The sequence below is a fragment of the Mustela putorius genome, unplaced genomic scaffold (assembly GCF_011764305.1).
Source record: "Mustela putorius furo isolate JIRA1106 unplaced genomic scaffold, ASM1176430v1.1 tig00000487_pilon_pilon_pilon, whole genome shotgun sequence".
Classification (NCBI taxonomy): domain Eukaryota; kingdom Metazoa; phylum Chordata; class Mammalia; order Carnivora; family Mustelidae; genus Mustela; species Mustela putorius.
The window spans coordinates 1,199,815-1,215,282 of record NW_025421399.1 but is presented as its reverse complement, the minus strand read 5'-3'; the positions used below and the strand labels follow the sequence as shown (position 1 = coordinate 1,215,282).

The 15,468-nt window shown below is 45.8% G+C and overlaps 1 protein-coding gene across 5 annotated transcripts in view; it reads left to right on the top strand.

The window, feature by feature from the left end:
* STAT3 (signal transducer and activator of transcription 3) overlaps nt 1–15,468 on the top strand; it is a 72,202-nt gene that overhangs the window by 38,197 nt on the left and 18,537 nt on the right. For 4 of the 5 annotated variants that reach the window (XM_004772692.3, XM_004772690.3, XM_004772691.3 and 1 more), the window contains exons 2-8: nt 2,354–2,504; nt 4,075–4,219; nt 4,977–5,075; nt 11,371–11,466; nt 11,656–11,737; nt 11,934–12,028; nt 12,206–12,357. In XM_004772692.3, coding sequence (XP_004772749.1) covers nt 2,377–2,504; nt 4,075–4,219; nt 4,977–5,075; nt 11,371–11,466; nt 11,656–11,737; nt 11,934–12,028; nt 12,206–12,357 — 797 coding nt within the window. In that variant the 5' untranslated portion in view covers nt 2,354–2,376. Of the gene's footprint in view, nt 1–2,353; nt 2,505–4,074; nt 4,220–4,976; nt 5,076–11,370; nt 11,467–11,655; nt 11,738–11,933; nt 12,029–12,205; nt 12,358–15,468 lie in introns of those variants that run through there. The other variant, XM_045080709.1, reaches the window with a different exon arrangement.

The window sequence follows — 15,468 nt, the reverse complement described above, 5'->3', positions numbered from 1 at the left end:
AGCAGGTTGGTCTTGGGGGTAGTGAGGACAGGGGCAACAGCAAAGGTGTGGTAGCTGAAAATGTTTGGGAGATGCCTAAGAGGAAGGAAAACATTGTTTAAAAAAATTAAATCAGTGCCAAGCACCACCTCTGGTGTCGTCAGAAGGTTCAGTTTATTTATGGAAACATATTGGCCTGATGGGGTCAATTACTTCATTCTGATATTCTCATTTCTTGGCTTTATTGAACTTTTTCTTCTTTTAAGAAGTTATTTATTTATTTATTTATTTGAGAGAGAGGGTCCTCCTGAGCAGGGGGAGGGGCAGAGGGAGAAGCAGGTTCCCCACTGAGCAGAGAGCCTGATGCGGGTCTCCATCCAAGGACCCTGGGTTCATGACCAGAGTTGAAGGCAGACGCTTAACCGACTGAGCCACCTAGGCGTCCCTCAACTGAGAGCTTTTTTTTAAAATATAATTTTAAAATTTTTAAATAAACATATAATGTATTTTTAGCCCCAGGGGTACAGGTCTGTGAATCGCCAGGTTTACACGCTTCACAGCACTCACCATAGCACATACCCTCCCCAATGTCCATAACCCCACCATCCTCTCCCTACCCTCCTCCCCACCCCCCACAACCCTTAGTTTGTTTTGTGACATTAAGAGCCTGTTAATAGGGACGCCTGGGTGGCTCAGTCCCACATCGGGCTCCTTGCTCCGCAGGGAGCCTGCTTCTCCCTCTGACTCTGCCTGCCACTCTCTGCCTGTGCTCACTCTCGCTCTCGCTCTCTCTGACAAATAAATAAATAAAATCTTAAAAAAAAAAAAAAAAGAGCCTGTTAATGGTTTGTCTCCCTCCCAATCCCATCTTGTTTCATTTATTCTTTTCCCACTCCCCAAACCCCCCATGTTGCATCTCCACTTCCTCATATCAGGGAGATCATATGATCGTTGTCTTTCTCTGACTGACTTACTTTGCTAAGCATAATACCCTCTAGTTCCATCCACGTCGTTGCAAATGGCAAGATTTCAATTTTTGATGGCTGCATAGTATTCTTTGTGTGTGTGTGTGTGTGTGTGTGTGTGTGTGTGTACACGCACACCACATCTTCTTTATCCATTCATCTGTTGATGGACATCTAGGTTCTTTCCATAGTTTGGCTATTATGGACATCACTGCTATAAACATTAGGGTGCACATGCCCCTTCGGATCACTACATTTGTATCTTTAGGGTAAATACCCAGTAGTGCAGTTGCTGGGTTGCAGGGTAGCTCTATTTTCAGCTTTTTGAGGAACCTCCATACTGCTTTCCAGAGTGGCTGCACCAGCTTGCATTCCCATCAGCAGTGTAGGAGGGTTTCCCTTTCTCCGCATCCTTGCCAGCATCTGTCATTTCCTGACTTGTTAATTTTAGCCATTCTGACTGGTGTGAAGTGGTATCTCATTGTGGTTTTGATTTGTATTTCCCTGATGCCGAGTGATGTGGAGCACTTTTTCATGTGTCTGTTGGCCATCTGGATGTCTTCTTTGCAGAAATGTCTGTTCATGTCCTCTGTCCATTTCTTGATTGGATTATTTGTTCTTTGGGTGTTGTTTGCTAAGCTCTTTATAGATTCTGGACACTAGTCCTTTATCTGATATGTAGTTTGCAAATATCCTCTCCCATTCTGTCAGTTGTCTTGTGGTTTTGTTAACTGTTTCCTTTGCTGTGCAAAAGCTTTTGATCTTGATGAAGTCCCAATAGTTCGTTTTTGCCCTTGCTTCCCCTGCCTTTGGCGATGTTCCTAGGAAGAAGTTGCTGCCACTGAGATCGAAGAGATTGCTGCCTATGTTAACTGAGAACTCTTTTCAAAACAAAATTACTTTTCATTGACTTGGAGAATCTCAGGCAGGTCCTTGCTTATACTTTTAAGCCTGTATTCTTGGAATTAGCTTTGTTTTCCCTAAAACAGTCACATCCCCCCACATTTTGGTCTGACTTTATGCAACATACTTTACTAACTTCTTCAGAAATATCTCAACAGCCATGAGAGGTGGGAATGATGATCTCTGTTTTATAGATGAGGGAGTGGAAATCTGAAAGTTGTTTTTCAACTTCACATACTGTCTGCTAGATAACAGATTCTGGAACTTGGCTGATGCCACGCCCACAATGGCATCCCAGCGCAGGAGAAGCTGTGATGTGCTTCCAGAGGCAGAGACTGGGGAGGTGTCTGTATTACTGTAAACTGGGAGAAACACAGAGGATCCTGTGCAAAGCATCTTTTATCCCTAATCACGGACCCTATGCCTGTGTTGGGTAGATGGGGTGTTCCTAGGTGGTTTGCTCCTCATAAGGCTTGCAGTGACCCTGTGGACGCTTTGGTTTACAGTTGGGACCCCTGATTGCCACAGGATGGCCCAATGGAATCAGCTACAGCAGCTCGATACACGGTACCTGGAGCAGCTTCATCAGCTGTATAGCGACAGCTTCCCGATGGAGCTGCGGCAGTTTCTGGCTGCTTGGATCGAGAGTCAGGACTGGTAAGTCCTTCCTGAGAAACTCCCCAGAGTGTTGGGTTTGGGTTTGGGTTTGAGTCAAGAGACCTAACCTGTTCTAGCTTAACTCTGTGCTATTTCATCAGAAAACTTAAGGGTGTAGGTGATGGGGTGAAAGCGATCAGGAGAATAAAGACGGACTCTCCGTCTTGCAAAATGTGTTCTATGTTAGAAGTGTGTGCAGGCAGCCGTCTCTTGGCACCTGGGACAGCAGCCTGCTTGGTGGTAGATGTTTTGAAGGCTGATTTGGATCTTGTCTCCTTGGGGAGAGCCTCTGTGTGTTCTGACACTCCAGGGATGTGCTACAAATATATTTTATCTCAAGGACAGTTCTCCCATGGGTAGAGATTTGGGTATGTAATTCTGATTCCCCTTTAATTAAAAGAAGGCGACCCAGAGTTAAGAGAAACAGACTCATTCATAGAGATGATGGCCCAGAATTCCAAGGACTGTTTCCTTCATTTTTTTTCTCCTTCTTTTTTAGAGAGAGAGAGTAGAGGAAAGGGCAGAGGGAGAGGGACAGAGAGAATCTTTCTTTTTTTTTTTTTTTTAAGATTTTATTTATTTATTTATTTGTCAGAGAGAGAGAGCCCACAAACAGGCAGAGGCGGAGAGAAAAGCAGGCTCCCTGCCAAACAAGGAGCCCTATGCGGGACTCGATCCCAGGACCCCAGGATCATGACCCGAGCCAAAGGCATTGGCATCGGCTTAACCAGCTGAGCCACCCAGGCGTCCTGACAGAGAGAATCTTAAGCATGCTCCATGATGCTGGGATCATGACCCCAGCCGACCAAGAGTTGAATGCGTAACCGACTGAGCCATGCAAGCACTGTTTTTTCCTTCATGTTAATGTGTTCAGATCTACCTATTGATTTTCATTTAATTCAGGACTATGACCTAGTTTTTCTAGAATTTGAAGAGGGTCCAGGAAGGTGAGTCAGAGATGATGGAGATGGGCCATCCTGATCTGGGTTTGCTTATTTGTTACTAATAATGTGACTGCAGAGCTGACTGAGAGAGAATTTTAAAAAGCAAAACAGCGTATCTGTCCACTTCACTTGAGTATTTTTTTAAAAATTTTTTAAAAATCTATTTATTTGTCAGAGAGAGAGCACAAGTAGGCAGAGCAGCAGGCAGAGGGAGAAAGAGAAGCAGGTTCCCCACTGAGCAGGGAGCCTGATGCAGGCCTTGATTCCAGGACTCTGGGATCGTGACCTGAGCCGAAGGCAGCTGTTCAGCCAACTAAGCCACCCAGGCGCCCCCACTTGAGTATTTCATAAGTATAGACTATGGCAGTGGCTAATAGTGTCTGGAATAATTTTTAATAATTTTGAATTCATGATATTTCTTGCAGCTGAGCAAGGTGAATCTAAAGTGAGGAGTGAGTTAAAGTATCAAGTTTGTTTTTTTTTCCCCACCTTTCCCAAGTTTGTTTTTTTTCCACCTTGATGGTGATTTGTCTGCATGCACACATGCACACTTATGGTGTGTGTGTGTGTGTGTATGCGGATGTGTATCGGTTTCAGAACCGTTGTATCCTTCTTCCTTTTCCTAGGGCATATGCGGCCAGCAAGGAATCACATGCGACTTTGGTGTTTCATAATCTCCTGGGTGAGATTGACCAGCAATACAGCCGTTTCCTGCAGGAGTCAAATGTTCTCTATCAGCACAATCTGCGGAGAATCAAGCAGTTCCTTCAGGTGGGATGCGAAACTGACCCCGCAGAGTAGGCTGTTAGCTTTCTGTCCAGGAAGTATTTCTTTCCTCATTTGCCTAGGTAATGGGATCCTATCTTGTACTTTAAATCAAAGGAGAAATTACTAGCTCTTCCTCAAACCTCTGTATACCCAACCTTGGGCATCATTATCTGAAATACACTTCTTTTGTCCTCTGGAGACATAATTGTTACAGTAATCATCTTACATTAGTACATCTTAATGACATGATCAGAGCTAGTGGTTTCATAGGAAAATGACTTTTTTTTTTTTTTTTTGGGAAGAGAGGAAGTGGTGGAAGGGGCAGAAGGAGGGAGAAAGAATCTTAAGCAGGCTCCACACCCAGGGTGAGCCCCACTCGGGACTGATATCATGACCCTGAGATCATGACCTGAGCCGAAATCAAGAGTCAGATGCCCAACTGACTGAGCCACCCAGACACCCCAGATGATTTATTTTTAAATGTTAAGTATTTTAAAATCTGTAATCAGAACTCTTGGACCAGGTCTGTCACCTCCATAGCTCACCAAGATAACATATTTTGCAAAGACTCAGTATGCCCTCGGCCACAGAAGGACAGCTCACTGTGACGGTCTTTTTTCTGTTCTCCCCTTCATCTCCCACTGGTGGCAGCCAGGCTCTGAGGGCCTCATTTTATTGTTTCATGTAGTAGGTGTAATATTCTGCATCCACAACTCCTTGGTCTACTGCTACTTTTCATTCTTTGTCTCCCCTGTTATAGAGCAGATATCTGGAGAAGCCAATGGAAATTGCCCGAATCGTGGCCCGGTGCCTGTGGGAAGAGTCCCGCCTGCTCCAGACCGCAGCCACTGCAGCCCAGGTGAGAGGGGGGAAGAAACAAAGCACCACTGAAGATGCGCTTCCCTTCTTGTGTGCAGAGATGGGCTCCCTCTCACACAGTCATAACAGTGTGCAAAGACCTCCATGGGAAAAGTGGATGCGTGGGGTTTTTCTTTTCTTCTTTCCTTTTTTTTTTTTTAATTAAAGATTTTATTTATTTATTTGACAGACAGAGATCACAAGTAGGCAGAGAGACAGGCAGAGAGCGAGGGGGAAACAGGCTCCCCACTGAGCAGAGAGCCGGATGTGGGGCTTGATCCCAGGATCCTGGGATCATGACATGGGTTGAAGGCCGAGGCTTAACCACCTGAGCCACCCAGGGGCCCCACTTAGGGTTTTTCTTACAAACAATGAAAAGTTGTTTTTTTTTCTTTTTTTAAAGATTTTATTTATTTATTTGACAGAGCGAGATCAGAAGTAGGCAGAGAGGCAGGCAGAGAGGAGGAGGAAGCAGGCTCCCTGCTGAGCAGAGAGCCCGATGCGGGACTCGATCCCAGGGCCCTGAGATCATGACCTGAGCCGAAGGCAGCAGCTTAACCCACTGAGCCACCCAGGCGCCCCAAGTTGTTTTTTTTCTTGAGTGCATAATGCACTGTCTTTTTTAAAAAAATTAAAATTTGACACAATAGTATAAGGAAGAAAGTTGTTTTTTTAAAGATTTTATTTATTTATTTGAGAGAGAGTGAGAGGGGATCCCGCTCAGAGGGAGAAGCAGACTTCCCGTGGAGCCAGGAACTTGACACGGGACTGGATCCCAGGGCTCAAGGACCTGAGGGGAAGGTAGTCGCTCAACCAACTGAGCCACCCAGGCACCCTAAGGAAGAAAGTTTTACAAAAATCTGAAATGTCCCTCCCTCTCTTTATTATCTCTTCCCAGGAGACCAATGTGAATAGTCTGGTGTATATCCTTCAGTACCTTTTTTCAGGCTCATACAAACTACAGAAAATAAACACACGCACAGTATATTTAAATGAGTTTACTTCTCTGTATCTTGCCTTTTTCATTTAATATTACATTATGTAAAAATGTTGGAAAGCTGGAAACAAAACTGTCATTGTTTATAGATAGATAGGTCTTCCTATAAGATCCAAGAGAAATAATTTAAAAAAAAAAAGCCATTGGCATTAACAAGAGTTTAGAAAGATGACTGCATTCAAGGTAAGTATTTTAAGAATCTTATATAATAGCTACAGTAACCTGTTAGAAAATGTCAGGAAAGAAAAGATCTGATTCATAATAGTAGAAACCATTGTATATAATATGCATGTATTATTGGTAAATATGATAAAATGACTGGAAGTTTATATATTGACTCATCACAGTAGTTGGTTATAGGAGGTTTTTTTTTTTTTAACTTTCTCTGAGGGGGTTTTATTTTCTTTATTATAATCAGAGACTTTTTTTTCTTCCCTGACCCCACTTTTTACTATTTATTTAGTTTTAAAGATTTTATTTATTTATTTGACAGAGAGAGAGATAGTGAGAGTGGGAACACAAGCAGGGGGAGCTGAAGAGGGAGAAGCAGGCTTCCCACTGAGCAGGGAGCTGGATGCTGGGCTTGATCCCAGGACCCTGGGTTCCTGTCCTGGGCCAAAGTCAGACAAGCACCCCTGGCCCCACTTCTTTAAAAAAAAAATTGTGCTAAAATACCCACAACATGAAACTTACAATCTGAATCTTTCTTTCTTTTTTTTTTTTTTTAAGATTTTATTTATTTATTTGAGAGAGAGAATGAGTCGGGGGAGGGAGTGGCAGAGGGAGAGAAGAAGCAGACTCCCTGCTGAGCAGGGAGCCTGATGCAGGGCTCGATCCGAGGACCTTGGGATCATGACCTGATCCAAAGGCTGACGCTAAACCGACCGAACTACCCAAGCCCTCATCTGATATATTTTCAGGTGTACACTTCATAGTGTTGGAGTTCAGTTACATCGTTGTGCAGCCATCTCCAGAACTCTTTTCATCTTACAAAACTAAAATCTAGACCCATGAAACAACAGTTCTTCGTTCCCATCTCACCGCAGCCCCTGGCAACCACCACTTTCCTTTCTGTCTCTGTGAATTTGGGACCTCATAGAAGTGGACTCCTACCCTGTATTTTTGTGCCTGGGTCACTTTCCTTACCATAATGCCTTACTGTTCATCCTTGTAACATGTCTCAGGATTTGCTGTCTTTTAGAAGCTGAATGATGTTCCGCTGTATATAGACCACATTTTGTTTATACATTCATCTGTTGAGGGACACTTGGATGGCTTCTGCCTTTTGGCTATTGTGAATAATGCTGCTGTGAACAGAAGTGTACAGTTTTTTCTCTTACAAGACAAAAATGTAGCAGGAACAGAATAAAAAGGACATCTAAGTCTAACTGAGGGAGTTGGGGAAGGTATCACAGAGAGAGAGAGAGATGTGTTTGAGCCAAGACTTAAGGCTGATGGCAAGTACACCAGGCTGATGAGGAGAGAGCACTCCAGGCAGAGAGAAGATCGTGTTCAGACAGGGAAGCATGAACGCATGTATTGTTGGGAGGAGCTGTGGAAAATTCCGCATCTGGTTGGATAAGGAACGGTCAAGGGCCGTATTGTGAATCTCTTTAGTCAGTCATGCCCAGCAGCTGGGCTTTGGAAGAGCAGTTTATCACAAGGGTTCAAGGGCCAGGCTGCCAGGTTTGAGCCTCGTAGCTCTGCCCCTTGCTGGATAACCTCAGGCTGTGGGAATGTGCCTCCATGGGAATGGTCATCATACCTCACTTCATAGAATTACATTGACTCGTGCCTGTAAGTGCTTAGAGCCTGACACATACGTGCAAAGTAAACATGAACTGCTCCCTGCTACTGCTGTCACAATCATGGTCATCATCGTCGCGGTCACCACTACTGTAAGAAATGAGAACCCACTGAGGAACCCAGAGCAGAGCACTGATGTGCTCAGATACACATGAGGGGGGCTGATAACAGTCACTGTTTGAGACACCAGAGACAGTCCAGCTTGCAAAGAGGCACTCCTCCTTGCATCACAGGAGTTCTCTGTTGTGGAGAACCTTTATGTGTTCATCCTGTCCGGTAAGATAAAAATACTCGATTTAAGCCAATTTGGGTAGAGGCTCCCAAATTGATCACAAAAGGCAAGGGAACAGTGGGTTCCCTGCGGATGTTCCCAATCTTACAGATCCGGGGTTGGCAAACAGTGCCTGTGGCCTTCGTCCAACCTGCCATGCCTGTTTTTAAATAAATGAAATTTTGGGGAACACAGCCACACCCATTTATATACACGTTGTCTCTGGTTGCTTTCATGCTGCGGGGCCAGAGCTGAGTCTTGACAGCAGAGACTGGATGACCCAGAAAGCCAAAAATATGTACCACAGCCTTTATAAGGGAAAGTTTGCCACAGTTGACCTAGAACTACAAATTGGATACTTGATGTCTTAATGCAGGCCTTCTATAAGTTTCTCTTTTTACATCATCTGGCATGTTCTTAAGTGTCTTTTATGGGTAGAGCACCAGAAGCTAGGAAGACGAGTAGTTGTGAGCCCTTCCAGGCAGGCTCTCAGTCTAGTTGGGATGATAGGTATACAAACACTCAAAGCGAGAGAAATGTAGAGGAAGATGTGAGTAATTTTGCCTACAGAAGTTGAATAAGGTTTTAAAGGAGAGCAGACAGTTGCACTGAGTTTGAAGGTGAAGTTCAGGTGTCCTTGGGTGGAAGCGCATGCCAGCCTGAGCCGATGGTGTGTGGGGAGCATGCTGTGTGTGGGGAAGAGTGGGTAGTTTGGGGTGACTGAAACACAGGCAGAGTCGGCTTCCCTTGTCATCAGATTGCATTGGTGTGTGCTCGGTGGAGATGTATGTCTATACCTGGAAGCAGAGGGAGCCGGTAGGTTTTACACTGGTCCTGGAGGTGGGCTTCTGTGCGTGGCAATGAACCATATCTGTTTCCCTTTAAGTGCAGTACCAATTTAGAAATAGACAGGGCAGTCCAAAACAGTAAACTGTCAGCTGTATTGTTGATAAAACAAGACTGGAAAATGTGGTTTGGGCAGGTAACCATTGGGGATTTCTGATGCCTGCCACTGTGTTTGATCTGGGGGTGGTTTGCAGGACAGTATGTCCCTAGATATCCTTATGGACCCACTGAACACAGAGTGAGAGGCCCCTAGAATGGCTTCTACAAACCAGGCCCCTGCTCCTGCCTCGTGTGTGCCCCAGGAAGGCAGAGGTGGAAGAGAGAGGCACCAGCTAAAGTGCTGGGTTCTTCGAAGATCTGTGTGTGCAGTCTTTCTCCTAATCTCACCAATCAGATGAGTCACTCTCACTGTGAAGAGAATAAATAGGGGTGGTGGTTGCCTTCCCTGAACTCATGGAAGTTGGTGTTCTGTGGGCTTGGATGGGGACTGTTGGAAAGGGAGAGAGTGGGTCCCTGTAGGACTGGCAAGTTTGGGTCTACTTTGGAGACGCCTGGTAGCAGTATAGAGGACAGATTGGAAATGAGAGACTAGAGGCAAAGAGATCAGTAGTTGGAGCTTGAGCTGAGCCAGTGGAACTAGAGATCTGTATGTGAGATTATGGAGCCCAGAGCCAGGAGGATTTGGTGACTCAGTGTGAAATCTGTCTTTGAGACGGAGATGTTCTAATTTGGAAAACTGGGACTAGGATGTCTTTCCTCAGTCCCATACCAATATGTACTGTCTTGAACACTGCAGCTTTTTTTTTTTTTCTTTTAAGATTTATTTAGGGACATTTGGGCAGCTCATTTGGTTAAGTGTTGCTTTTGGCCCTGGTCATGATCCCAGGGTCCTGGGATCGAGCCCCATGTTAGGCTCCTTGTTCAGCGGGAAGTCTGCTTCTCCTTTTTCTGCCCCTTCTCCCTGCTTGTGTTCTCTCTCTTGCCCTCGAGTAAATAAATAAAATCTTTAAAAAATAAAAAAGATTTATTTGAGGGCAAGAGAGAGTAAGCACTTAAGCAGGGGGAGGGACAGAGAGAGAGGGAAAGAATCTCTAGCACATTCCCCATTAAGCACAGACCCTAACGTGGGGCTCGATCCCACGACCCCAAGATCATGACCTGAGCTGAAATCAGGAGATGGTTGCTTAACAGACTGAACCACCCAGGCACCCTTATGTGGTCTTTTTGGGGGGTCAGGTATCTTACTCATTTTTTAGCAAGTTTTTATTGATTTACTCATTTTAAGTAATCTCTGTACCCAGCATGGGGCTGGAAACCATGACCCTGAGGTCGAGAGTCACAAGCTCCTTCACCTAAGGCAGCCACGTGCCCCAGATATCCTACTACTTTGACGAAATATACCATGTTCACGTTTCATGTGCTATTTGACCTTTTCAGGGTACGTCCCGTGAGGTATTCTCTCTTAATAATGCATTTCTCCCCTGGGACAGTGGTTTTTTCTTTGTTTTAGGGTGTTTTTTTGTTTGTTTGTTTTGTTTTTAAGATTTTATTTATCCCTTTCACAGACAGAGATCACAAGTCAGACAGAGATCCCAAGTAGGCAGAGAGGCAGGCAGAGAGAGAGGGGAAAGCAGGCTCCCCGCTGAGCAGAGAGCCCAATGCGGGGCTCCATCCCTGGACCCTGGGATCATGACCCGAGCCGAAGGCAGAGGCTTTAACCCACTGAGCCACCCAGGCGCCCCTGGATGGTGGTTTTTCATTACACCACCAAAATGTGTCGGATACCAACTACACTAAGTGGGCATCCAAGATCTGCTGTCATAATTGTTCTGATTTTTTTTTTAAAAAGTTTGTTTTTTTTCATTCGAGAGAGAGCAGTGGGAACATGAGACAGCACATGAGAGCACGAGCCAAGGCAAGGGGCAGCAGGAGAGGGAGAAGTCGGTTTCCCACTGAGCAGGGAGCCAAACAGGGGACTCAGTCCCAGGACCCTGGGCTCATGACCTGAGCTGAAGGCAGACACTTAACCAACTGAACCACCCAGGCACCCCGGTTCTGAATTTTTTTTCTTTTTAACATACTTAACTTAGAATGAGGTTTTTGAAGGTAGGGACCATGTCTTAGCTCAATGTGTGGTTCCGTAGTCCAACAGAGAGTGGCTTTAGAGTTGGCCTGAGGTCAAGGCAAGGACACGGGCCAAACTTCGGGGTAGTGTCCTTGCACCATGCTGATGACGCCCAGCTTGCGGCCAGTATCCCTTCCCCTCCCAGTGGCAGCAGCACCTCAGCCAAACAGGAAGGGTGGTGGGTGCGATGGCACTGGACAGCTCCCCGTAGTTCCTGTGTTCACGTGTGTGTTGATATCCTTTTCTGACAGCAAGGGGGCCAGGCCAACCACCCTACAGCCGCCGTGGTGACAGAGAAGCAGCAGATGCTAGAGCAGCACCTACAAGATGTTCGGAAGCGAGTTCAGGTGAAGCAAGTCGTGGGCAGGAAGCCTTTCCTGGGGGACATTGCCTGTGGGTCCTGCGTGTGTCTTGTTTGAGGTTTTGGCTTCATTTTAATTCTCAAGAAACTTTCCTTTCCCTCTTCCCAGGAAACTCTTGTTCACTTCTGCCTTTTTGTTTTGTTTTGGTGTGTTTTGTGTGTTGGTTTTAAACAGGATCTAGAACAGAAAATGAAAGTGGTTGAGAATCTCCAGGATGACTTTGATTTCAACTACAAAACCCTCAAGAGTCAAGGAGGCAAGTGACAGTTAGAGACATTACAATCTGCTGGAGAAAGTGCGTCTGTTACTTGAGTCCTGGGACTCGTGTATCGGGTGCCTGCTCAGACTTGGTGGCCGGGATGGAGGTGGTGCACAGAGGGGCTCTGGTGCTTCTGGGAGGGTTAAGGACACAAGTATTCCATCGAATCAAGGGGGTTTTCCTTCATCCACAGACATGCAGGATCTGAATGGAAACAACCAGTCAGTGACCAGGCAGAAGATGCAGCAGCTGGAGCAGATGCTCACGGCGCTGGACCAGATGCGACGGGTAAGAGCTCAGACCACCTTCCCTGTCTGCACCATCCCCCCCGACCTGGGCGGTCATGGCACTTCCTGGCAGAACTTGCCTGGTTTCTAATGAGTTCCTTCTCTGGAATTGACTAAAGAGTGTGGTTAGAGACGGTCTGAGGAAATGTTTCCTGACTTTGTTTTGGTTTCCAACCAGAACATCGTGAGTGAGTTGGCGGGGCTGTTGTCTGCGATGGAGTATGTGCAGAAAACTCTCACAGACGAAGAGCTGGCTGACTGGAAGAGGCGGCAACAGATTGCGTGCATTGGAGGCCCTCCCAACATCTGCCTAGATCGCCTCGAAAACTGGTAAAAGATGACAGGCAGAGGAGTGTTTCCTTCTTTTCTAGAACGCTGTTCTGAAATTACGGTCTTAACTGCAAACTCAGGAGTGGACTGCATCTCACAGGTGCAGACTTGGATGGACTCAGATTAAGCCTAGGGGCACCTGGGTGGCTCAGTCAGTTAAGCGTCTGCCTTTTGCTCAGGTCCTGATCCCAGGGTCCTAGGATCAAGCCCTACATTGGGCTCCCTGCCCCGCTGAGGGGGGGTGTCTGCTGCTCCCTCTCCCTCTCCGTCTACCCCTTGCCTGGTTTGTGTGTGCTCATACTGTATCTCAAATAAATAAAATCTTAAAAAAAAAATAGTTAAGTCTGAGAGTTAAAATCTAAAAAGTTTTACTTTATTTGGACAATTTTCTTTTTAAAGATTTTATTTATTTATTTGACAGAGACAGAGAGGGAATACAAGCAGGGGAAGCGGGAGAGGGAGAAGCAGGTTTCCTGTGGGCCTCCATCCCAGGACGCTGGGATCGTGACCTGAGCTGAAGGCAGACGCTTAATGATTGAGCCACCCAGGCACCCCTGGACAATTTTTTAATAAAATTTTATTTATGTTGCGATATCTTAAATATGTTTTTATTTATTTGAGAGAGAGAGAGCATGCACATGGAAGGAAGGGCAGAGGAGGAGGGAGAGGGAGAGAGAGAATCCGAAGCCAACTCTGTGCTGAGTGCAGAACCCCATGCCTGAAAGGTCACAACTTGAGCCGAAACCAAGAGCCGGACACCCAGCTGACTGAGCCACCCAGGCGCCCCATTTTATTTAATAATTTAAATAAAGCTTTTGGTTTTAACTTACGTGGCACAGACCAAAGTTTGAATTTTAGTTATTCTAATAATCTTAAAGTGATGCATGCTTTTTATAAGGGAAAAAAGTTGATACACAGAAAATTAATGAAGAGAAGAAAAGTCTTTTAAAAACCCATCATTCAGGGGTGCCTGGGTGGCTCAGTGGGTAAAAGCCTCTGCCTTCAGCTCAGGTCATGATCCCAGGGTCCTGGGATTGAGCCCCAAATCGAGCTCTCTGGTCAGCAGGGAGCCTGTTTCCTCTACTTCTCTCCCTGTCTGCCTGCCTCTGCCTACTTAGTGATCTCTGTCTGTCAAATAAATAAATAAATAAATAAAACTTTAAAAAAAACCCCAAACAATCCTTCAGAGGTCCCTACACGTGGTATTTTGGTGACCATCCCCCTCGCCATATGTTACTGTACCTATGGACATAAAGATAGTCATCTCTAGGGGCGCCTGAATAGCTCAGTCAGTTAAGCATCCAACTCTTGATTTCGGCTCACGTCCTGATCTCAGGGTCATGAGATCAAGCCCCATGTTGAGCTGTGCACTCGGTGCTGAGTCTGCTTGTCCCTTTCCCTCTGCTCCCCCACCCCAGTGCATGCATGCTCTCTCTCTAAAATAATACATTAATTAAATCTGAAAAGATGGGGCGCCTGGGTGGCTCAGTGGGTTAAAGTCTTTGCCTTCGGCTTGGGTCATGATCGCAGGGTCCTGGGTTTGAGCCCCACATCTGGCTCTCTGCTCAGCAGGGAGCCTGCTTCCCCTCTCTGCCTCTCTGCCTGCCTCTCTGCCTACTTGTGATCTGTCTCTGTCAGATAAATAAACAAAATCTTTTGAAAAAAAAATCTGAAAAGAAAATACGGTAGTCATTTCTACATTTTCACATCGGTGGGATGATTCTTCATCTGCTCTTTCCGTGCTGTTCATGCAGCATGTCCTTAATGAGCATCCTTGACGTGCAAGGCCCAGCAGTGCCTATGATGCACCAGCTTAAACTATGAGAAACTTGACATAAAAGGACACGCAGCAGGTGTAGAGCATGAAACTGGAAATTTAGGACAGCCCTACACGAGAAAGCCTGCTTGTTCATATCCTCACTAACCTTGAATTTTGTGAATTCATTGAAAGCAGTTTTAAGTGCTTTTTAAAAAATACATTCTATTTTTTTAAGAGATTATTTATTTATTTATTTATTTGAGAGAATGAGGATGAGAGAGAACACGAGCTGGGGAGAGACCGAGGGAGAAGCGGATTCCCCTCTGAGCAGAGACCTCGACATGGGATTCAGTTCCGGGTTCCTGGAATCATGAACTGAGCTGAAGGCAGATGTTTAACTGAGCCATGCAGGCGTCCCACATTTTTTTTTTTTAAGATTTTGTTTATTTGTGAGACACAAAGAGGGAGATGGGGGTGGGGGAAGGGCAGAGGGAGAGAGAGAAGCAGACCCCCCTGCTCAGCAGGGAGCGCAGTGCAGGACTTGATCCCAGGACCCTGCGATCAGGACCGAGCCGAAGGGAGATGCTTAACCAACTGAGCCACACAGGCCACCTTAAGTGCTTTCTGATCAGGGAACCAAAAATCTTAGGTTCTGGGAATGGGAAAATGTAAGTGCCAGAAGAGAGTCAGGGAGCCCAGAAATTCCAGCAGCTGTCCTGTTCCTGCCTGCCCCCGCTACCCCCACCCCCTAGCACATCTACACCTTCTCTCTGAGGTCTTCTAGTCTTTATTAATCATACGCTTCAACTCCTTCTGTCATGCCTGGAGTCATGAAGACCCGCGAAGGTGAAGGGACATGGCCAGGATTGCACAGATAGTGGCAGACCTAGCTCAAACTCATCTTCTTGAGCTGTCTAATTGCGTTTCCCCTGTCCCTACATTTTGGTACAAGGACAGGTGAGGATGAAGACAGCAAGTGCCAAGTTTTATATTTCATATTTTTCATAATTCGAATGCTTGTTCAAATGCTTGTCAATTCTTCATGCTTCTTGGGAATATAAGTTTTTTGTTTGTTTTTAAAGATTTTATTTATTTATTTGACAGAGAGAGAGATCACAAGTAGGCAGAGAGTCAGGCAGAGAGAGAGGGGGAAGCAGGCTCTCCGCTCAGCAGGGATGCTGAGGCGGATGTAGGGATCAATCCCAGGACCCTGAGACCACGACCTGAGCTGAAGGCAGCGGCTTAATCCACTGAGCCACCCAGGTGCCTCTGTTTTGTTTTGTTTTGTTTGTTTTAAGATTTTATTTATTAGAGCAAGAAAGCATGAGGAGAGCATGAGCAGGGGCAGGGGC